The 22844-nt window shown below is 52.7% G+C and overlaps 8 protein-coding genes across 8 annotated transcripts; 7 read left to right on the top strand and 1 right to left on the bottom strand.

Annotated features, from left to right (window-relative positions):
• Positions 1-3: 3 nt before the first annotated feature.
• Positions 4-816, top strand: EV422DRAFT_619692 (uncharacterized protein). The gene is made up of 3 exons (XM_053074077.1): positions 4-293; positions 373-453; positions 518-816. Exons 1-3 carry the CDS (start codon positions 186-188, stop codon positions 683-685), a joined length of 357 nt encoding a protein of 118 aa, XP_052925904.1. The 5' UTR covers positions 4-185; the 3' UTR covers positions 686-816.
• A 237-nt stretch (positions 817-1053) lies between these two features.
• Positions 1054-3300, top strand: EV422DRAFT_38673 (Carboxylesterase). Its single transcript, XM_053066819.1, has 3 exons — positions 1054-2302; positions 2384-2469; positions 2536-3300. The coding sequence occupies exons 1-3, from the start codon at positions 1304-1306 to the stop codon at positions 2834-2836; spliced, it is 1386 nt and encodes a 461-aa protein (XP_052925903.1). The 5' UTR covers positions 1054-1303; the 3' UTR covers positions 2837-3300.
• On the top strand, positions 2844-6221 carry EV422DRAFT_38561 (uncharacterized protein). Its single transcript, XM_053066812.1, has 5 exons — positions 2844-3633; positions 3698-3877; positions 3941-4154; positions 4213-5289; positions 5358-6221. Exons 1-5 carry the CDS (start codon positions 2938-2940, stop codon positions 6182-6184), a joined length of 2994 nt encoding a protein of 997 aa, XP_052925902.1. The 5' UTR covers positions 2844-2937; the 3' UTR covers positions 6185-6221.
• A 92-nt stretch (positions 6222-6313) lies between these two features.
• EV422DRAFT_567078 (ABC-2 type transporter-domain-containing protein) lies at positions 6314-9115 on the bottom strand (the record flags this gene model as incomplete). Its single annotated transcript, XM_053072500.1, has 12 exons — positions 6314-6430; positions 6494-6641; positions 6703-6871; positions 6934-7133; positions 7223-7251; positions 7319-7471; positions 7537-7802; positions 7861-8022; positions 8096-8185; positions 8255-8483; positions 8553-8735; positions 8801-9115. 12 exons carry the CDS (start codon positions 9113-9115, stop codon positions 6314-6316), a joined length of 2061 nt encoding a protein of 686 aa, XP_052925901.1.
• Positions 9116-12172: 3057 nt separating this feature from the next.
• EV422DRAFT_527743 (uncharacterized protein) lies at positions 12173-13452 on the top strand. The gene has a single exon (XM_053070227.1). The coding sequence runs from the start codon at positions 12332-12334 to the stop codon at positions 13394-13396; it is 1065 nt and encodes a 354-aa protein (XP_052925900.1). The 5' UTR covers positions 12173-12331; the 3' UTR covers positions 13397-13452.
• A 581-nt stretch (positions 13453-14033) lies between these two features.
• EV422DRAFT_38418 (uncharacterized protein) lies at positions 14034-16884 on the top strand. Its single transcript, XM_053066803.1, has one exon. The coding sequence runs from the start codon at positions 14144-14146 to the stop codon at positions 16751-16753; it is 2610 nt and encodes an 869-aa protein (XP_052925899.1). The 5' UTR covers positions 14034-14143; the 3' UTR covers positions 16754-16884.
• Positions 16885-17484: 600 nt separating this feature from the next.
• Positions 17485-18749, top strand: EV422DRAFT_38416 (uncharacterized protein). Its single transcript, XM_053066801.1, has one exon. The coding sequence runs from the start codon at positions 17680-17682 to the stop codon at positions 18616-18618; it is 939 nt and encodes a 312-aa protein (XP_052925898.1). The 5' UTR covers positions 17485-17679; the 3' UTR covers positions 18619-18749.
• Positions 18750-21152: 2403 nt separating this feature from the next.
• Positions 21153-21656, top strand: EV422DRAFT_586818 (uncharacterized protein; the record flags this gene model as incomplete). The annotated part of the gene is made up of 1 exon (XM_053073471.1): positions 21153-21656. The coding sequence occupies one exon, from the start codon at positions 21153-21155 to the stop codon at positions 21654-21656; it is 504 nt and encodes a 167-aa protein (XP_052925897.1).
• Between the last annotated feature and the right edge of the window lie 1188 nt (positions 21657-22844).

The raw sequence follows: 22844 nt of genomic DNA, 5'->3' as shown, positions 1-22844 counted from the left end.
ACTGTCGACAGTGCGTTTCTGACAACTTCTGAAGTGTGCACTTTTTCCAGGACACGCAACTGTTTCAAGCGGGAACTGGCAGAACCTTCCCGTCTGCCTTCGGAACTCTCTCTCACAAGCTTCACTACCTACCTAGCAGACCCCACCAATCGAGTGAATTGATAAGAACTATTTTGACCCTTCCCATGGCCAAGGTCAAACTTGAATCCGATGGAGAGCTGGAACAGCATAAACTACAACTGACCAGTAGTCCCTCAAAGAAACGTCGCGCAGATCCTGATAATGCTAAGGAGGTATGGCACGCAGCTGGATCTTCCTCCTATATATAACGATGTTGTATCAATTTACCGGTCGATACTCTGTTCTCCATAGATGACTGCTGGCAAAAAGAAAGGCAAGCCACTCCCCAAAATGGAAGGCAATACAAGCGACAAAGATGGAGACAAGGAAAAGGTACTTTTCAACCCGCTGACTGCTTCGGTTTCGGACTTCTGAATTCCAAGCTTCATATCATCAGGCTAAGAAGTTTGGTTGGACTGACAATACCAAAACCCTTCTACGAGAGCTTGTGCACAAATATGGGGAAACTGGGAACTGGAGTACCATCGAGCAAGAATTCAACGCTTCTCAAGGCCGGACGGCAGTGCAGCTTCGTAATTACTGGCGTAACGTTTTAAAGAAATAGGTTTGGTTGTCGTATGTTGTATGAGCCACAATGGGCGAGACCGAGTCGCCTCCGCCATCTGGCTCAATTTTGGGCTTTGCTAGGCCGTTCCTATGAAATTAGGCAAAGCACTTGCCATGGTACCGTTTATGTGTACGTGTACGGTTTAAAGCTCCTGTGTCTTATTCCTCCTCTTTAGCGCATGTAGCTTATGTACATAGTAGCCTTGTGTTCTGAATATAAGCATTTTAAGGATTCACTCGTTCTTCGTGAGCAGTCCAAAGAGGGGCTCGGAATGACGGCTCGGAGAACGCGCTGTCGAATTTTCTCGTCAGTCAAAGCCTTCAGTCTCCGCCAAATTGATATTATCCTCTTTTGCCCAGGTTTCTCCGTCAATCACTCACAGATGTATTCGACTTTCGAGGTGGTCCGTCAACGCAAACAACGCAAGTAACGCAAATATAAATTGCACAACTAACCCTTCAAACGCACGTTCGTTATAATGAGAGCGTCGCACGATGGTCATATGCTTGCGTCAACGGGCAACTCGAGGCGAATGTCGTATATAAGAGATGATGCGCAAACGCCTACGACATCCCAATCACTGGAACATCCATCTGTAGACGTTACAGCGCCAGGATGCTATCCAAACTTTATATTCTGCTGATCTCCAGCGCTGTCTTCAGCGTCCATACTCACGCCGTCACCGTCTTGGCGCCTACAGGTCCTGTGACCGGACGAACTAGCACAAAGGGAAATTTCGCCTTCCTTGGAATCCCATTTGCAGAAGCTGGGAGATGGGAGGCACCCTCAGTGGTGACCCCATGGATATCTCCTCTCGAAGCATTCGAGTTCAAGCAAAGCTGTCCGCAGATATGCCAGGATGTTCTGTGTCCGGACAGTATTGGCGAAGACTGCTTGTTCTTAAATGTGTGGACGCCTGCAGCCGACTCATCAAAAATCCAGACCACGTCGACACCGCTTAGCAATCCACAAACTCCGGTTCTCGTTTTCTTTCATGGGGGCTCTTTCGACATCGGTGGTGCTGGGATGACTGCTTATGACGGTGCGGAATTGGCCGCTGCGCTGGGGGTTGTAGTGGTGACATTTAACTACCGCCTGTCGGTTTTTGGCTTCTTTGATTTCGCCGGTGTTGATCCCAGCGATACTGCCCCCTCAGCAGTGAATTTTGGGATTCTGGACCAACGGGCGGCTTTGACATGGGTGCAAACCAACATTGCCTCCTTCGGCGGCAATGCCGCAGACGTTACGTTGCTAGGACAGTCAGCAGGGGCGCAATCTATTTTACTGCAACTACTGCAGCCGTCAGTTCGCTCGACTATCAAGAACATAATTCTCATGTCTCCCCCTGCTCTAAGCCTTCGCACCTCCCAACGGGGTCGCGCACAAGCAGCTGCCGTTGCTAAGAAGCTCGGTTGCTCTTCAAGATCTTGTCTGAATCTTCACTCCATGCGAGACATATTGACTGCAAATGCGGATGCCTCAGACTCGGACTACAGGACGTTGTCAGGCGTTTCTTTAGGAGACATGACACCCATCGTGGACGGGGTCGATATCACGATGAACCCGTATGATGTTCTCGGTCGAGATGATCTGCTTGGCGGCCTCCGGATAGTGGTAAGCCGATAGTGTCAGAACCTTTGTGATGAGATGATTTTCATCGATGCTAAGTCAATTCCAATCCTTGATGGCGCTCAGATTGGAGGTGTCTCGAATGAAACTTGGCTGATGATTGACAAAGCGAATCCAGGGAATCTTAGCACCCCGCTTTTCAATGTGATCATGTACGTGCGCATATCTCGGACTCAAGGTCATATAATCCTGACTAAATCGTGATGTTCTTCATAAAGGGAAGCAATATACACCCCGCATGACGAGGTCCTCCGCAATGTCTACGATGCTGACAGCCCGGGGTACCTAGCGTCGCGGAAGCCGGTCCTCACGCAGATGACGTCCGACTGGATATTCCTTTGCCCACAGCGGAAAGTGTTACAAGCGACGTCGTCTACCGCTCGCGTGTGGGCGTACATTTTGGAAGCACCATGGCTTGGGGGAAGTGACGAAGCGATTGGAAACATTTGCGATGGAAATGCTTGTCACACAACGGACTTAAGCTATCTCTTCAGGACACCGGGTGATTGTAAGGGTTGATGTGGTAGAACACATTCCCGGCTTGTTCTAGCTAACAAGATATTTTACCAGCATTGTCCCAGAGTGTCACTTCATCCTTCCGGTCTTACTTGTCGGATTTCATGGGCGGTCGAGACCCACTCGCACCATCTACAAACATGCCCGCCTGGACATCTGTGGGCGCCAATGCTGCCATGCTTCCGATTCTCCGGTTCCCCGCACCAAAAGCCAGTGAGGCAGTGTATCAACCAGTAATGGAATCAAGACACCCATCATTGACACGATGTCGTAAATGGGATAACGTGGGATATCAGTATGCGCCCGTTGACGATGCCGCGACTGTAGCCGCGCGGAAGCGAGACTCCGCCGGCCTCACCAAAACGGTGGTCGTCGTAACCATGGCTTTACTGGTCACCATTGTGATCATTGAAGCATGCTTGATAGTTGGAAGCTTACTACTTCGGCAACGCTTGCAGCGGATCCACCGTGCGGTCGAGTTCGATGAAGCGGAAATGTCCAGCGCGGTGAAAACTCTGAAGAAGAATCAGAGTATGCTCATGAAATCTGGGGCCGCGGACGAGACTCAAGTGGGATTGGTGAGCAAGCTGGCTAGTGCTGTTTCCAAGAGGAAGCAGAGTATATATGAGGAAGAGCGACCAGATCCTGTATTAGTGGAATGTCGTAGTGTGACTTACAGAGCAGGGGACTCTGTCCATGGGAAAAGATTGTTAGATGATGTGACTATCGCCTGTAGACCTGGATCCGTAACTGCGATCATGGGACCGAGTGGGGCTGGCAAGACTACCCTATTGAGTCTCGTAAGTGATGTGTACCCTGTGTATCTCCTTCCATTGACAATGTGCTGATGTGGGTCGATTGCAGTTGACACGAAGGCTCAAGGCAGGCGCAGGTGTTGAAGAGCGCATTCTGTATCGCCGTAGACCTTTGTCACATATTACTGCCCAGAAGTTCCGCGCAATGACCGGCTTTGTTGCGCAACACGATGCGCCATACTATGGGTTGACCGTGCGCGAAGTCATGATGTTCAACGCAATGCTTGAGGTAGAGCAAACCTGCGAATGTCAGCCATATGCGTTGTAGCGCTGATCGAGTTTAACGTGACAGCTCCCTCCAACGATCCCCAATATCGAAAAAGTTCGCCGAGTTCATCGCCTGCTGCGATTGCTGAATCTGCTTCCATGCGCAGATGTTGTAATTCAACGGCCGGAGGCAAACAAAGGTGGAATATCTGGTGGTCAAATGAGGAGGTTATCCATCGCAGTGGCCATGCTGAAAAGACCTAGCGTGATCTTCCTCGATGAGCCTACGTCGGGCCTAGGTAAGAGCAGACGTTCTGCATAAGCCGACTGGCCAGCGCTTTGACTTGTTTTCGGCAGACGCCAAATCCTCCCTTGATGTTGCCAAGGCCATGAGCGAATTGGGTTCTCAAGGTTACACTGTCATCTGCTCTATTCATCAGCCGCGACCGGAGATGTTTGCGCTTTTCGATCAAGTGACTGTTTTGGTGCATGGTCGGCTGCTCTTTTCCGGGCCACCAGATGAGTCGGTGGAGCATTTCAAGAAGTTGCGCACACGGCTCGAGGCTCGGGAAGCTGGAACCGACAATGTCATCGAAGACGCCGCCGTTCATCGCCAAGGAACTTCCGTTGTGGGGAGCGACATTGTCTCAAGAGAAGATGGCGAGGGCGCTGACCGCGCCAATCCTGCCGATCTGGTGTTGGACGTCGCGAGTACAATCAAACCGATTGATTCCGCTTGGGCTGCACGGCAATGGTTTCCTCTTGACGTGATTGATGAGGAAGAAGCAAATACTGCCGCCAAGGTGTCGGAAGGGAGACCGCCAGTGCAACCAACGGCCATCGATGTCGGATCAGTGGAGGATATGACATCCCGATCGCCGCAGCCGGCAAATGGCCGTGTTTCGACCACACGGAACACCGATATCTTCAATGAAACGCTGGAGGTTGCAAAGAAATGGACGGTTGTGGAGGGCGGCAGGGTGTTTGTTCCCCTGCAAGGCGCCACTCGACGAGCCTCGGAGCCCTTGCTCCGTGCGACGTCCGGGGCCAACGGAGTTTTCATTTTGAAGCCAGATTGGCAGGACCGCCTAGAGATAGGCACTACCATGCGATCTTTCGCGATGGACGCTAACTCACCCAGTGCGGATGGAGAACGGAGTGTGATCGAACCGTCCACAAGTACGTCGCAGTCTCTTGATCTCCTCAGTTATAACAAGGACGCGAAAGCCATCAAGAAGGTGGCACCTCCCCGGCCGTCTGTAGCACTCCAGGTTCTCATCGTCACGGGCAGATGGTGGGCGACACGGCCGATTCTTCGGAAATTCAATATGATGATTGTTTCCGCCTGTGGAGTGCTGATTCTGTCGCTTTTGCAACGCCGTCCTGGCACAGATGTGCTCTCATTGGTCCTTCAAACGAAGGGATTGGCATTGGGTATGTGTGTGTGGTCCCCCTGGAATCTCTCGATTGAAGCATGCACTCATGTGCTGTTTCTTTCTTAGCATGCATCGGTTTGCCCGCCCTGAAGAACATCCACATCTCGTTCGATTACTACGATGATCGCGACATATACAACTTCGATTCGCAAAATGGTACCGTTGCCGCAATAACATTCTTCGTCCACCGCCTCGTGTACGAGACCGCCAATGCGACAATGGAAGGCTTCATCGCCGTCATCTCCGCCTACTTCATTCTCGGCTGCAACCCTGACCCCATTCGCATCGGCACGGCCATGATCCTATTCGTCGTCTATTACAACTGCACAACCACGCTCTTCACCCTCGTGTATTGCACCCGGCTCGCAAGGCCGGAAGCGCGAAGCGTCGCCTTCTTCAGTCAGGCAGTTTTGGCCATCGTCAGTGGCATTTGGATCAAGAAGGGGGACGCGGCCATCTATGATGGTATCGCGTGGGCGCAGTACCTCAACCCAACATACTGGGCTCTCTCAGCTCTGGTGCGCACCAATGCGGCCGATACAGGCGAATGCATCCTGCGCAAGGAGGGTGTTTGTCAAGCGACGGTGGGAGATGTCATCGCTGAGGAGGCCAGAGCAGATCGCATCAGCCCTCGCTCTGGACTGTTTGCGCTAGGCATCATTTGGGCAACGATGCGATGCATTCAGTTGATTTTACTCTATCGCGACGCATACTGGGACACGTTCTACACGGGCGTGAAACAGTCTATCTCCGACTGGCTCAAGAAGCAAATGACCGATCCTGAAAATCAAGCAACGGCGGGCACACAAACGGGTGCTTCTTTGGAAGCCATGCCGGATCTCTATCCGATTGGGAAGAAGGGCAACGTAGATCGAGAGTCTGGGATGGCTTAGTACTTTCTATTCCCCTACACCGTACAGATCGCTGTAGAATAGCTACATGGCTTACAAATTGTCACAAAAATTGTCACAAAAAAAGGTCCTGAAACAAAATTGAGCATGCTATGGTGCATATGTGTAAACTTAAATGATGATGGTCCTGAGAGCCGTGGTGCGACGCAGCATAAGTGATGCGGCGAGTTGGAAGACAACCCCAAGGCAAATCACAAGCAAAATGCAAATGCCAACTCCTGGTTTGTCCTGTTATCATGCGATGGCATTAGCGAGATTCCGAGTAAATCAGCGAGAACACTGTTCACTTACCAATCCTATGCCACTGACGGCACTCTCCCCTTCCGGGGAGCATGAGCGGCCCCCTCCTGCTCCACCTGAAGAGCTTCCGCACTCGAACTGGAGTCCGTTGAACTCGTTTTGCATGAAGGCTCCATATGCATAACGAATGGGAGATATCCTAAGGACGACCGCGGTTAGTGCATGTCCGAGAAGAGACTCCCTCTGCGTAGCCTTCTAACCATTGGATCCAGCGCAAGACGGGCGTGATAGAGTCCTGATTTGCGAAGTTTCCTCCGAAAACCACGAACGTGACCACGACCAACGGTCCAAAGATTTGGGCCATTTGCACGTTGGGTACAGATGATCCGATGAGCATTCCAAGCGATTGGGCAGCGAACACGAGGCACTCTGGTGTATAATAAACGTTTAGTCGAATAGGCTGAGCATTCAATATTATCAATGAAACTAACCAGTGATGACCAGGAAAAGAACATATCGGATTCCATTTGCATGCAGCCCCACGATCCAATACACAGGGATTGCAAAGACCAGCGAAAACACGAACGCGGTGGGCATTTGGGAGACGGCCTTGGCGAGATACACAGAGGTAGTCCTGTACGTTCCACTCGCTCGCTCGCGAAGAATGATGCGTCGCTCAAGCGGCCAAACACTATAGCACGCAACAGGTGCAAGTTCAGGTCAGATGAGCAATACTGGGAGTCGAACACATCAACCCTTGAGAGAATCAACGGCACTTACGTGATGATGGGCATCAAGAAGGAGAATGTCTGATACAACCGGCCTTAGTTATCATTTCACGGATTGTATCAACCCAGGGTTGCGGACGGAACTCACTTGATTGATACAGATGAAGAACAAAACACCGATGCGATTCTGGACCCCGGCTTGGTCTTTCTTCAACCGCAGGAAGACCAATCCGATCATCAGCAAGATGAGGATTTGTTGCGCCAGGCTGGAAACGAGAATCGTCTTGTCTCGCAGGATTTGCTGGCAAGAATACATGATCTCAGTTCTTGTTCTTTTGATTGCAAAGAGGGAAATTGCTTTCCTACCTTGAAATTCCGTTCCAGAAGCACCGTAAATTCAGTGAACCAACTCGCTCCGAATTGATCTTCTCCATCGTCCCATTTCTTGGACAACTCTTGGCGCCCTTGTTTGCTCTTTTGAGCGTTCTGCTGATCTTCAGCCTTGTCCCGCTCATTGTCCTTGATGGGGGGGATGTGTTTCTTCTCCACTTTCTTCCACTCCTCAACCAGCTTCTCAACCGTCTTTTTCGACTCCTCGTCGCGCTGATCGACTTGGATGAGGTCGAGGAAGACTGAGGGAACACTCGTCAGCGCTGACTGCGTTCCCGGTGAATCACGCAGGTTACTCACAATCAGCAGGGTTCGTCCTTTCTGGGCATTTATGGCCGAGCGACTCGAAGTGCTCCAAGGCATCTGATGCGGGTCCAAACCACACCATCCGTCCTTTAGACATCAGCGCGACCTTGTCGATCATGTCCAAAATCGTCTCGCGAGGCATGTGGATCGTGATAACTATGGTTCAAGTCAGTCAAGAGCGCGTACAGAGGTCGGCGAACGCTGAGCACAGAAGGATGGCGACACATACTGATGGTCTTGGCAGTCTTCCTGGCCAGGCGTTTGAGCATATCGCAGATGTGGTTCGCCGTTGCCGCGTCCAGACCCGTTGTCGGCTCGTCTAGTGGGAAAACAGTCTTAGCCATTTATCTCACTTCATTGAGCCGAACACCGGAATGCTGTTCCTCACCGCAGAAAAGAACGGCCGGATCTGTCACGAGCTCGATCCCGATGGATACACGCTTCTTCTCCCCACCCGAGATCCCTCCCCTAGTTGAGTTCCCAATCCGGGAGTCCGCGATATGCGAAATGCCCAAATCTTCCATGATCTTCTCCACGCGTTGGATTTTCTCCTCCTTTTTGTATTTTCGGGACGACAGTCGGAGCATCGCGGCGACCATTAATGTCTCTCGCACCGTCTACGCATCCATACCTATCGTCAGCAAGTGTCGGCAACATTGATCGAGCATGGCAAGCCGTTGACGTACCAGGTTCTCGTACATCAGATCCTCTTGCTCAACGTAACCGACCGTCCGCTTCCATTTGCGTTTCTCGCGGATCTTTCCATTCGCCAAGATGATGCCCGTCGGTTTACCGACAGGGACACGGCCTGCCAGCATGTTGAGCAAAGTTGTTTTGCCCCCTCCAGATCCGCCCATGATTGCAATGAGCTGGATGCGGGGCAAGAGTTGAGCCACGGAGATTTGTGATGACCTTCACTTTCTAGTTTACGAACCTCTCCAGGCTTCGCGCGGCCCGTATCCCCCTTTAGAATTTCCTTCGTCCCTTTCGTCTTTCCGCTTCCAACAGACACGCCATATCGGATATCTTCCCAATAGATTTCCATCCCTCCTTTCAGGTGGCTATCATCTTCAGCGTCCCTGTCCTCCGAAACGGTCCGACCGGATGGAGGGCGTTCATCTCCTGTCTTGGGCTGCTCTACCGATGGGATGTCGATGGTCACGCTACTGTTGGAGATGAGGCTTTCTTGCCGTTGGGGTCTGTCGGGAGCGTGCTCCTCGTCGTGTTGCACGGCAATCATCTCGTGCATTGTTGCGGTCCTCTTCTCAAAATGCTGCGCTGTGGATGCGGTATATGGGTGTGGATCTGGACGTCAAGCTATCGCGGACATGGCTCTGGCTGCCACCTTGCTTATATACGGTACGTGCTTCCCATCACCAACATTACATACACATCTCCACTTTCCAGGTTGGCTCCATCGCAGTCGGACTTCCGCAAAAAGGAGCAGGAAGATGGGGAATGCATGTTTTCATCGGGCTCGATCGGATCGACAGGCAGTTCGACAGGCGACCATAAATCATGGAGTGTGCGGGGTATGCGACATGCGGCTGATCCACCGTTGAAAACCACGGAGGGCCACGTACGTCCTACGTATCTCGGAGGTCCGGCGTCGCAAGCGATCTGACTTTCGAGACTCCAGAGAGCCCTTTTCATTCTGCACGGAAGGGATCGAATTATCTGTCCGGCGGCAAAAAACCAGGTATGACATCAGCCCTCGTGGTGTTGTCGAAATCGGATCGGGAACTGTCATTCTGCTGCGCCTTGCCTCCGCGAAAAGTGTCATTTCGATCGCGTTTACTCCGCACGCTGAGATGACATACGCAATATGTAGAAGTTAGAGGAGGTGAAGTTTGAAGGGACAGACAAATATTGTGCACCGCCCGAAGCATATATACGGAAAGGAGTGAGCTACTGATTGAAGCACATCTGCACCCAGATGTGGCGTCAAGATTGGCTAGGCCGTGTCGAACTCCTTAATCCAGCACCCTGCTGGTTAGAACACCACAATCTCAGCGGAAAAGGACAGTAGACGGTAGACCCTAACAGCCATAGGACATACAGTAATGTGCTCCAAAAGCTGCTCTTTCGATCTGTCTCATTCGTTTTTCAGCAGCTTCTCTCAATGTCGACAAAAGCCTACCCGAAGAAAGTCTCGCGAAGTGGCCTCCCCTCTGAAACTCTCACGATCCAATCACCAAACCTTGTGGATTGAGTAGATGCGGATGGGCTCAAAAACGATACCCGTGCCTCTCTATACACCCAAGCGTGATTCCGAGGTACTCACTTGGAGTGAGTGATCCTCGCGATATCGTAGAGGGCATGGGTAGGATGGGAAAAACTTGTACTGTACTAGTAGGCCGTGTGACGGAGCGGAAGATGAATGTGTCATATTCAGTGGACCTTTCTTGGACGCAAAGGCAACCCGCCTCCGACCTCCATGAGGAGATGGACAGATTGAGTCGGAATTGAAGAATTCTTATTTACGGGTTCGTATGCCTTGCTCCCGCCCCTTCGCAATCTCTCCAATCCTACTTCCCATCCGCCGCACATCGCACACTCTATCCCTTCAACACGCAGCTAGACGCAGCTTATCAGAATGCCGGACAACCACTACTCTCGCTCCCTTGCCCGCCCCGCAGAATCCACTGCATAAACCTAGGCCCCTCCCTTACTCGTGCCTTTTCCTCTGAACCCGATTCCAACGAGAAAGTCGAATGCTGTACGTGAACAAGGAGATAAGGATGGGAGAACGGCGACGCGAACAAGAACGGTCAAGACGAGATTAATCGCCGTGCTTGCTGAGATCGCAAAGCACTTGCCAAACATAAGTTGCCGTTGGAGCCTAGCGAGCCTAGCCGACATCCCTCGCTTTCACTCGATGGAGTTCAGTTCATCAGGGAGTTTTCACGAAATTGTCTGCCTATCCCACAACCACATGCCAAGGAGCAGTTCATCGCTGCCCGCCCTGCCTCGTGCCGCTCGGCGCTCGCCATATCTCTTGATACATCGTTTCCCGCGCGAAATACACAATACAGTACCCTAGCAGCCGTATGCCGGTATCTAATATCTGCGGTGAAAAGGGCAAGATTTGCGGGAGGCGCTATCCATTGGCATGGCCTGACCTCGCACTCGCACACGTCTACGTCGAGAGGATTATCGCCGGAGCTTACGTATGAATCTGGGTCGCCGTTCCCTTGCGATGGAGCAGCTGAGCAACATTCGACTTCAAACTTTCGAAACTGAATATTCAGAACGCGACACGGCGATGTACAGTTGGAAGAACAAAGATGTCTGAGCTATTTCGGCGCGGTGTATCTTCATGTGAAGACGCCTGCGCTGACAGGGGGACAGCCAGAAGGTGTGGGGCTTATATACATAGGAGTTGCTCGGGACTCTGATGTGCGCATGCATGTATGTACGTAGATCTCATACTGTAGAGTCTAGACACATCGCAGTCCAAAGTCCAGATGCATCGACTTGAATGCTTGGAGTGCTCGCAGCCACCACCCAGACTGGAGTTGTAATGGGAGACACACAACCGCCAATAGCCATGGTAACCAGCATCTCCGACACATGCCGCCTGCCAAATGGTACGTTGCTGTTGCCGTTGGTCTGACGCGCTCCCTCCACATCCCCATCCAGATCCAGTTCCATGCCAGCTTCGGCCACGTTTTGGTGGCCGGAGCCCGAGACTCGAAGGTTCGAGCGTAGCACCATATCATGCGCTTGTGTCTCTCGCTGAGTCGCCAGGACTGTTCCAAGATCTGTTCACGGTCGAACGGTATTCGGCCTCTTGAACGCGCTTTTAATCTTGCGCGGGGTCTTGCACAAGGGGTGTTTGCGCCAGGATAGTTTTATCTTCAAATTCAGCATCACGTTCCAGAAGTGGCATTTGCGTGCAGGTCAACAAGCAAAACGCACGCAAGCAGGGACGAACGAGGGGCATTTGGTCCGCAGCACGTGCAGATTAGGACTCGGAAACAAAGGGAGCCAACCTCCGCGAATCCAAGGGTCCAAGCATCGATCGTTTTCATAAATCGGTGACTGACCATTCCGCTTGTAACTGGACCACGTGGGCAACAACCTCCTAAGGCAGACAGACCCCTGGCTCCTCATGTCAGATCTGCTGGCATGTGAAGCCGGATGCGTTTGCCCTGTGGGTGCGTGCACGGCGGTAGAACAAAACCTTGAACTCCGGGCCATAGCGTGACTATCGCGTGCTTTTAGATCTGGTTGGAGCCGCGCTTTCGGACGGGGCGCGTCGCGATAACCAACGATGATGGCACAATCCGCCTACTGACTAGATCTCACACACCTCTTCAAAGGCCGATAGCAAAGGGGGTCAAGGTCCGACTGTTGGGCAAGACACTCTCAGATCCGAACGTTTTTTTTTTATACGCCCCGGAGAATACGCACACACGACTCACGAGCTTGCATCATCACGTCGGGGGGCAGATTACTACGTATGCTCCCTCCGAAAAGATCAGACGTGATAGGGACATTTGACAGCCCAGAAAAAGGATGGGATCCCTGGGGTGGCCAGTATATAAAGGAAACGGTCTTGCGTCCAGGTCCCGTCTTGCCAGAACAGCATTGCCTGCATACACACCTTTGCTTGAGCCATTACCGGAGTGCACAGATATATTGCAATTCTTACCGAAGACTCGTAACACATCTCGCATCCATCGTCGCAACAATCGTCGCAACCATGAAGTCTCCAATAGCCCACTACGCAATGCGTCCAATCAAGCAAGAATACTACGCACCACCGGCGCCAATATATCCAGGCCCCAACGTCCCTCGCCAGCCGCAGCGTCAACAACGCCCGCACATGCACATTCCCTACGCACGACCATCCCCAAACGAAGATCCGGCAATAACCGCCGCAACGATGGCCATGTGTGCTCGCGAAGAATCGCTTGCCGCTGAGAAGCTCCGCCGCGATCACCGCCGAAGGTTGTCGCACTCCGCCGTCGAAAGGCGTCGACGGGAACGTATCAACGACAAACTCGTTCATCTGCGGGCGCTACTTCCCTCTTGCCCGGCGGGGCAAGAGCCAGCACACAAGCTGACCATCCTGCAAGGAGCGATCGACTACATCAGCTATCTTGAATCGCAACTTCCTGGTCAATCAGCCAAACGCGAAAAGCAACAATTGCAACAGGAACAAAAGAGTCAGCAGGACTCGGGTTCCAACCAAAAGCGACGGACCCTCAGTCTTGAGATAATCGATGAGCAAGAGCACGAGAACGATTCGGATTCTCGCTCTTCTCGAGCAACGAAGACCGAGCAAAACTCCTCTCGATGGGTGCCTGAACAAGAGCACGTACCATCAGACCAAGCGTCCGTGTCCGACCATCACCAGTCACCACCACAAGCACCTCACCCATACGAAGGCGGTGACCGTCGCTACTATGAACTGTCCCCAGGTTGCTCCTTGACTACACCCTCTCGGTATTCTCCAGCCTCGTCGTCAACAACAAATACCGCAAGGGACTGCATGAGTCTGAAGAACATGCTGCTGTTTTGAACTCATTGTCCGAACATATCCTTCCCCCTCCCCTTTTTTATTTTTTGGAAATAATATCCCTACGTGATGATACCCCCTACAAACCCGTCGTACTATGTACATAAAAACGCTTTCCTTGCTGAACTCTCGATAATATCACTCTACTTCTGACATTCGTCAATAAAGTCGTGTCCATCGTGTCCATCTTTCATTACTCCCGAGTGTCCAGAGGTTCGCCTGTAAGGGCAGCCCATTATCGTCCGTCGTCGGAAAGGTTGCCGCAAAGGTTGCCGCATTCCGTAACTCTGTCAAAATAATGAGGTACCTATTCCTCAAAGGCATGACTTCCGACTCTTTCGCACCTCATAGGTCCTCTAACCTACGCAGTACGCTGTACCTGTGCCAGTCCCGTTGCCAGGAGGACTCCGTGGCCAATGCGAGGGAAGTTGAACATGTCCGTGGGCCAACGCGGCCAGTTTTTGGGTGGGCGCCACGTTACGGCTCGTTAGGAACTGACCGCAAGTGCTGTGCCCCATCAAACGGCCCATGCGCACGAGTTCGCAGGGCTTTCGCGAAACACTTCCACGGCGTGGGAGATTCCCATCGAATTACCCTGAACAAACGACCCAAAACGCAGGCTGCCAAATCGTAGGCGGACGACTCACACTCTCATATATACCACACACCTACGTTGGAACAGCGCAGACGCAGATGCGCATGGTTTTCACGCAGTTTTGTTGATCTCTTATGGGTTTATAGAGAATAGCAATGGAAAACACAGAAGGAACGGAATGGCTACGGCTTATGCTCGAGTCGCTGTCCACGGCGCCAAACCAAGCAGTGCTTTCGAACCAAGGAGCCTTCCACCCTGTCTCCACAGACAATGAGTTCAACCCACGAAGCTCAGCGGGTCCTTCGCATGCCGGGCGAGAGGCAAGTCTTCTAGCCCTCCTGCAAGAACAAACGAAGGCGAAAGAGCTTGAATTGTTGGCGAAGAAGGAGGATGTTCGCCTGAAAGAGCTCGAACTGCAAATATTGTTATTGAAGAAGCAACAGGAACAATCCCCGCGACTACCACCACCAACGCATTCGTTCTTGTCGAGTCAGTTTTCAGACGCACAGCATAGCCTGTTGGGGCAGAGGCATGAGGCCGCTATGCAATCTGCTTTCGGATCTACCGCTGTGAATATCAATGCGGGTTCCCATACTCTTTTGGATGCTCATTACGGACATCTCAACCACGGACTCTCAGAGGCCCCTGCTAACGGAGTCGATCGCTCGGAAGGCGTAGCTTCTTCGAGACCCGCACACCATGGGAGCGACCAGTGGACAGGAGACCATACGGCGACACAGGACGATTTTGGCTTATACAGTCCATCTTCGCCAATGCGGAGGCTCCTGGATAGCGCCGACTGGCCGTCCCATCAGACCTTTCAAGAAGCCGTAGGTGCCGATCTACTTGATCACAACCCAGATCACTATCTCGCCTTACCTGACGAGGAACCGCTGGCATCACATTCCGAAGTTCAGTTGCCGGTGGGCGTCGGCGAGCAACTGCCAGCGTCTCATGTCGAAGAGCACCTACCAGTGTCTCATGCCGGACCTCTGCCAGTGTCACACATTACCATGCAAGAACCGGCTCTCACATCCTCTCCCTTGACCGAAACATCACAAACGCCTCAAACACTAATCTCAATCACCAACGCCGTCAAACACGTTACCTTCAGCCCGATCGAACCAATATCACGCAAACCTGCCTATCCCGTCGCCATCCCGCGAGGACGGACAGGCTACCCGGGGACGGCACGTCGAGTGAAGCGGCACGTCAAAGCCTCGATCAACTGCAGGAACTGCTCCGAAGTGATCGGAGATTGCCTGATACATGGGACGGAGGACCAGCTTGCGAACTTTGAGCAGGCCAAAGCGGACTATGCTTGTGCACCATGCGCAGAGAAGCTTGTGTGGACCAACAAGCGCTTGCGGAAGGGACAGTTGCAAAGAAAGCGGAAAACGAACTTTGAACCCAGTAGTATACCTGTTGCATGCGTTGTATGCAAGAAGTTAGTCGCTGCTGGCGCGTTCACGGTGCCGATCGCGTCTGCAGAACCCACTGAATCAACAAGCGAAAAACAAAGTGATCCGCCACAATCTCGATTACCAGAATGGGGTGTGGAGCTCCTCTGTGCAGGTTGCCGACACAAATACATGCGCTGCTCAAATTGCGGTGGCGGAGGCGCATACCTAACCGGAAAGTGGAGGCCAGCCCAACTCTTTGCGGGCAATCGCGCCACCTGCACACTTCCGCACACCAGATACTCCGGGACGGCAATGTCTTCAGGGGTCTGGGTCATGCCCCATCCTCAGTTCCCATGCCCTGTGGGTCACGCGGAGCTCCTGGAAGCAGAACCCGTACCGATCGCGGCGATTTGGAAGAGTCTCGAGATATTCATCACTTGGTTTACGTTTGCGTCGCTGGGGAGGCCGAAATTTATGGAGTACAATAAGGCGCTCGAGAGTTGGGACTTGCTGCACGCGGCGAGCCAGAAGTTCATCGTGCATGCTCAGCAGGAGCTGAAAGGCGAGGGCTTCAAGAGCCGAGCGCCTTTTACAACTCTTCATCGAGGAGATCCCTGTCTGACCCGTTCGTACCTCGGCATGATCTGGACCGATGAGGAGAAGAAAGGGGATCGGGCCGGAAACGCGGGAGAGGATCCACGACTTGTTTGGCGAAAGGCTGTCGAGAATCCGGCGACGAAAACGTGGAAAAATCTCCCGCGCACTCTGGGAGCGTGCAACATTGATTGGGAAGTGAGCAACGGGTTGATCCACGTCAACATGATGGTTCGTGCGTCGAAAAGGATCTTATCACCGCTCTACGCCATCATCTGCCGAATCAAAGAAGACCACGAAGCCTTAGTGGCCAAAGCCGTCTCCGAGAGTCTCACATCCCCCGTACCCCCGAAATACATTTTATTCGGAGAAACGATCTTCGCCAACGAAGACTCCACCGAAAACGACTCTCCAACGCCCACCGCAGGCGCCCCTCCCAAGAAACCTCCCGCCCGCCGCCTCCGCCGCGGACATAACAGGTCCGACCACCCGTTCTTCTCCTTCCTCCGACCACTCGCAGACGTGCCCGATTGCGGATGGACCCTGGAGCTCGAAGAAGCGGCCAACGAGGCGGCGGGTATCGATTCTGTGTTGGGCACTCAGGCGTTCGTGGGTGATTTTGACGCGATTTTGGAGGTTGCGAGAGGGTTGACGGGGTTTGCGGATGATGAGAATGAGGATGAGGAGGATAATTCGGATGAGGAGGTTAGACCCAGGGAGGGAACGAGGAAGCGGGGGCGGAGTCTGGGAACGAGGTTGAAAATTTGATCGTTCTTCCTCTGCGAATGAGTGGGAAGGTGAAGGGAAGGGATCATTGGGTTGCTTGGGATGTTGCTCGAGGTGCACGATTTTGGGAGAGTACTGTTGCGGTGCATTTTGTGTGGTTAATGGCGTCCATATGTAAAGTTTTGTTGAATACTACTTGATCTGTCCTTGGGGGGTCAAAATTTTTTTCCACCCGACTTTCGAGGGAACACTTCGAATTGACGGCAGACGAGCTCGGAGGTCCAGCAAGAAAGGGTGTGGTTAAATGCAAGGCTACTACGAACCCCTACTTCTTTCCCCTTCTTGCGTTCCTTCCTTTTTTCCCACGACGACCGAGGATCATAGTACGTCTTTAACCCACCCACCTCCCTGCTGTATATTGTTGTATAGTGCTACCGAATATATCGCGTTTCTTACCTCCGTAGACGCGTATGAAAGGCTTCACACAACAAAGGGCCAAAGGCGCTCCCTTTGAGATCGTGTGCATCACAAACAAAACAAAGAGCCACCGGAATTGATATTATGGGCTTAGTGGCTCATAGACCGTAGCCCTCTATTGAGTTTGGCGAGTTTCCAGGCTTACGGACGGCGGTTGAAGGGCGCTTTGAAGGCTGTTGATTGTGGGCCTGTGTGAATGAGGGCGAACACGTCAGTCGACACGGCGTTTTCCTTTCCCCAAGGCCTACGTACCCTTTTGCCCAGAAAGTGTCTCCATGCTTGACGCGAGCCCCAAGGCTCCGCGGAGGCATGTGGCGGCGTTCTGAAGGCGCCGTTTGAATATAAAATAGCAGGCTGGGGCCGAGGAGCACCTGGGGGAATCACCGCTTGAGAGCCGGCAGTCTATCCTTGAACAAAGAAGTACAGTACGCGAACGATAGGAACAAGTCGACCACATTGACTACTACACATATAGACACGGGCAAGTCAGCATGTCAGTTCTCGGACAGTATCCACAGCCACAACCACAGCAAGCCATCTGGCTCCCGCCTCCTCCATACCCGTCGGTGCCATACAACGGATACGCCCAGCCAGGGTACATCTCAAATGGCCTCTCTACCCAACCACAGTGGGCGATGCAGCCACAGCAGCAACCGGTGCTGCTGACGCTCCCGCCAGAACTTTTAAGGGGGCAGCAGCCATCGCAGTTCTATCAGCAGCTGGCGGGACTGCAAGCCGCAGCGCCGGTTGGCTTGGAAGGCGTGCCGGCGGTTTATATCACCGAGAAGCTGCGGAGTATGGGGCGGACGTATTGGGGTGATACGGACACGAGCGATTGTTGGCTATATGTGCACCCGCCGGCAGGAGCAGATAGTGCAACAGACGGGAGTCCGGCGGGTGGCGGCGCATCGAACGCAGGAGCTGGGTCAGGAAAGAGCACATCCGTCGGTGGATCTGCAAACGGAGACGCTTCATCGAAAAGGCCTCCGACTGACCCACGGCTCCCTACAAACACGGCCTCGATACCGTCTGCAGTCACCATCATACCCGCGCACTCAGTGTACCTCAGCAACCTCTCTCCAACGTTTCGCAAACTCATCGAAGAAGCACAGCAGGGTCGACAGGGACCCAGTAACAGCATGGCACCCGGCGCACCAGTCCCAGGAAACTCGTCAGCCTTCGCAATCTCAATACGGCCGCCATGTCCCGACGCCTTCCCGACTCTGCTGTATTGGCTGTATACCGCAGATACCGGCGTAATGCACCAGTTCCTCCGAACTTTCGAAGGCGCCGTGCCAGCCGTCATGGCGAATGCGGAATGGTTGAGCCTTGATGATCGGGAGCTGTTGATTCTGTGTAACGGTGTTGCGGAGGAGATCGCTAACGAAAGCGAGGGTGACGAGACGGACGATGATTCCGATGCAGGATGACCTCGCGCGGTTCTCGATCGCTGGACCTGGTGCTTGTCCGCGGCCGTTTTAACCTATCATGTCGCAAGGCGCGGGTCGCCAACCGATTGCGAACTGGACAGGAGCTGTATGCTTTCTACGGCGATTCGGATAGTTAGGCGGCCGCCCAAGCACCTGCACCGCCGCAATGCCCATGACAGGGTGCACCCCTCGTTCCTCAAGACTTCTGTCACCGTGAAAATACGATTCGCCAACTCGCTAATCCTTCGGCGCTGCACCCATGTCAATCATCCCACGGGACTGCGACACTGTGCACCGCCGCGACGCAAGGTGATCGATAGCCTGCTGCGTCCTGTCTCATCAGCGTGCATCCCGGGCGTCGTTGCCAGATCCCTTGACAACGCTTCCCTGTCGAGGCACATTGCTTGCATATGCCATTCCCTTGCTCTGCTACCCCACCGCCGTGCGTAGATTTACTTGGACCACGACGTCCGCGGTTCAATCCCCGACAGCTTTTCATTCTGACGCTGTGATCATCACTCTCATTCATTGGCTTGTTATTTGCTACACTGTACATAGTAGGTACAATGAAATGCGCGTGAGCGCGATGTGTGTGAGTCACACTGCGTTACTATAAGCGTTACTGGTCTTGCGTTACTGGCCTTCACAGTACACGCTTCCCATAGTACACCACATATGATCCCATATGAATGGACGCGTCAATGCGCGCAATTTAACAGAGAATTCGATTTTGATGATAACACTTAACAATTGATTAGGGGAATCGATTTTTCATTTTTTATGGCAACAGATTAGCCTCATGATTAGCTTCCACACACTCCCCCAATTAAAGGATGTCATATATAAGACAGCCTGCAGACGCTCCCCCTCACGTTTTCCCTATGCTTTCCACAGCACTTTTACGCCATCTTCAACACATCACACACACATCACACCGTCTCTCTTCTCTCCTTGCAACGCCACGCACTGTAAGTAAGCTGAGGATTATTGTGTTTTTGAACCAAAAGGGCTGGAAAGCGTCAAAAAAAGGCGTTATTCTCAGCTTGTCGGAGTTTCGACAGCTTGACTGACGTGACTGACGTTTGTTCAAAAGTTTAGGTATACCAACACACCCTGCCCTCATCATAAGTGAATATGGCTTCTTCTTCTTCGGCAACGGTGTGGTGTGGTGGGGAGCCGAGTCATATTCCCGCAACCCTAGCTCCCTGCGGTAACGCGGTAACCCTAACCCAGTAGCTAGTTTATATCCCTCGATCACATGACTTGTTGTTGGATTTTTCTACTTGTACATATTCGCGCGCGACTGCGCCGGCTTTCTCTTTTCTTCTTTACCCATAATACATCTATATATCCCTGCCTACCTCAACGGGACGGGGCAATGACAACGGGGAGGGGGATATGGGGATGGCCATGTACGACCTGTCAGATGGGGCAGGAGGAGACGGAGACGACGATCGCTGTCTTCCGTTACCTCTGGATCCTCTACGACCCAGTGATCGTTACCCGCATGGTCGACGGCCACCAGGTCGAGTTTTACTGGTGGTCACTCGACCAATCGAGGCACATCAGGACGCTGCAGAGGCGTGCCCGCTCGGTGGCGGCCTTCGGCCTCTGTTGAGTGGATTCAGAGGCGCACATCTACCACAAGGGGAAGCAGGTCAACGGGGTGATGCTGAGGAAGGATTGGGTCTGGGGTACGTATCTTCTCGACAAGCTGAGGATTAATGCGTTTTTCGACGTCCCCGGCGTGCGCGTGTCAAAAAGACGCATAAACCTCAGCTTGTCTTTGTTTTGTTGCTGCGTTGAAGGGCAATAACAATAACCGTGTTCTTCTTTCAGATTGCTTGAGGATCCACCCATTGGACGCAGCGAGGCTGAGGGATTGGATGTTGCCAGCATGGGACGACACTGCACTATGCCCCCTTGGCCATCTCTGCAAAGGCGCCTCCGTCGCACACAGCATCCATCAGACATGGGATGCTCCCATCTTTCCGCCACCGCCAATCGGCCCAACCGCAACCGCCGCAGCCACCGCCCCGTCCCCAGGCGACTACTCCCAGCCATGGTTGTCCTTCCAGGACACGGTTGTTGAGGGAATGCGTAACCCTTTGTCTGAGTTATCGATGAGGCTGAGGACATCTTCGAAAATACGGAGCAGATGAAGGAATGGCGGAAGCAAATGGCCGAATACTATAGCCGGAAGAGGACCAAGGATGCTGAAGCCGATGAATAATATGTTCCATATCATACCATTTTTGAATATATTCTGATCATTGGCCTCTTCTTTCCTTTTCTCAATTAACATCAGAATATGGTCAACCCACGACCCCCTGCCCCGCCCGGTTCTGCCAGGAAACTGGCCTTGGATGCTCCACGCCGTCTTCAAAATCACCCAAATTGCCCTGCATTAATTCCCCAATCTAGAATTGATAATGTCACAGGAACTTGGAAGGTGGGTTTTGAACAAGCTGAGAGAACCTTGATTTTCGCCGTCCCCGGTCTGGAGAGGGTTCAAAATGGCACTAACCTTCAGCATGGTACGTCAGATTGGTTATCCACCAAAGTCCACGTTCCCGAAGGCGCTGACTCTGCAACGAAGAAGGGGCGGATATCGGTCGGGCGAGTTGGCAGAGGCCGAGATCAAACACTATGCCCATACATATGGGTCGGTGATCCTGAAGTCGCCCTTCAGGAAGTTGATAGAGGAGATCGACTATGAAGTGTCCTGGGCTCACAATCAGAGCATCGCGACAACCCCGGGGGCAACGCCGTTCTCTGAAAGGCATCGCTGGTACCAAGAGGCAGTTGATGCCCTCCAGGAGACCGCTGAAACATACATCAGCGCCCTCTTCTCAGACTCCATCATGCAACAACGGCATGCAAAGCGTCTGACTCTGAACAAGGACGAGGTGAGTACTTGTTTGTCATTCAACGCATTCCAGTTACCCAAGCTGAAGATAACGCCGTTTTTGACGTCTCCGGGGAGGGGGACGTTCAAAAAGCCGTTAATCTTCAGCTTGGCTTGTGTTCCACACTGATTGATTCTCTTCTTGACAAATAGTTTCGCATGGTCCGGTACTTCCGGAAGCTGCTGAGTGCTTCGGAGCGGACCAAATACCGTAAAAGTCAACATCGGATGGAATTGAAGAGGATCCAACAGGCGTGGACGAGGTTGTGGTCGTTGTCGTCGTGGCCAAAGCCAAAGCCAAAAGCCTCAGCGTCAACGTCGAAGCCGCTGAAGGCCATAGACCTTACGCTTGCTGAGGACAAAGCCGTGAAGGCAAAGAGGGAATGGGCGCATAAGAGGGCTGAGGAAAAGAGGGAGGCTGCCAAAGGGGGGAAGGAGAAGGGCAGGGAGATCGATACCGACGATGAACTGTCGGACGAGGTCAGTGGCCAAGAGAAAGTTTCTCATATCGCATGTACCAATACTGACTTTCTAGGAGGAGGGTGAACTTGGCGGACGAGAAGACACGCCGGACCCTGGGGAGTACGAGAAGGGGATGAATGCTCTCGGGAAAGGAGGGAAGGGGGACGGCAGCGGTGGTGGCGCTCCTTTTCCATACGTGACAGAATGAGAGAGGGTAAGCTGAGGTTTATGCTGTTTTTCGACTTCCCCATCGAGTTCTCACTCAAAAACGCATTAATCCTCAGCTTCCACCATCGAATCTTGTACACCTCGCATAGAGAACATTCTTTTGCACGCACGCACGCAATACATAATCTCTCCTTTTTCACGTTTCCCTTGATATGCTCTACCCTCATGTTGGGTTCCTTATCTTATAAGTTCTACCAGAATGCACAAAGAGCGTACAATGCAAGTTATGAGCACCGTTGTTTTTTATTTTCATTCAGGAAATCTTGGTATTGCGCTAGCGTAAGCTGTTTCTGGCATCGCTCTACCTCCATTGCACAAGCAACCTCCTCGCCTGTGGTCGCCGTCAGTTGGCAACTTGGCCTGTACAGCATCATATATCCTCTTTCGCCGTGTATAATGAGTCCGCTCAGTTGTGGCCGCCCGCCAGCTGGACTGCCACCCCGCATCCAATGCCCTTACAGACGGCTGCCTCGCCCCGTTCTCATCTACCAAGCCCTTATCGTACTCCTCCCAGACTTGGATGACCGTACCAAGCCGCCGACTCATGATGTACTTTGGGATGTCACCAGCCGCTGATGTCGCTGAGGGTGTTGGCGGAGGAGTAGGCAAATGCTCTTTGGCGAGGGCT

Source organism: Fimicolochytrium jonesii (assembly GCF_025526975.1).
Source record: "Fimicolochytrium jonesii strain JEL569 chromosome Unknown EV422scaffold_10, whole genome shotgun sequence".
In the NCBI taxonomy this organism is placed as follows: domain Eukaryota; kingdom Fungi; phylum Chytridiomycota; class Chytridiomycetes; order Spizellomycetales; family Powellomycetaceae; genus Fimicolochytrium; species Fimicolochytrium jonesii.
This window is presented reverse-complemented; position numbering and strand designations above follow the sequence as displayed.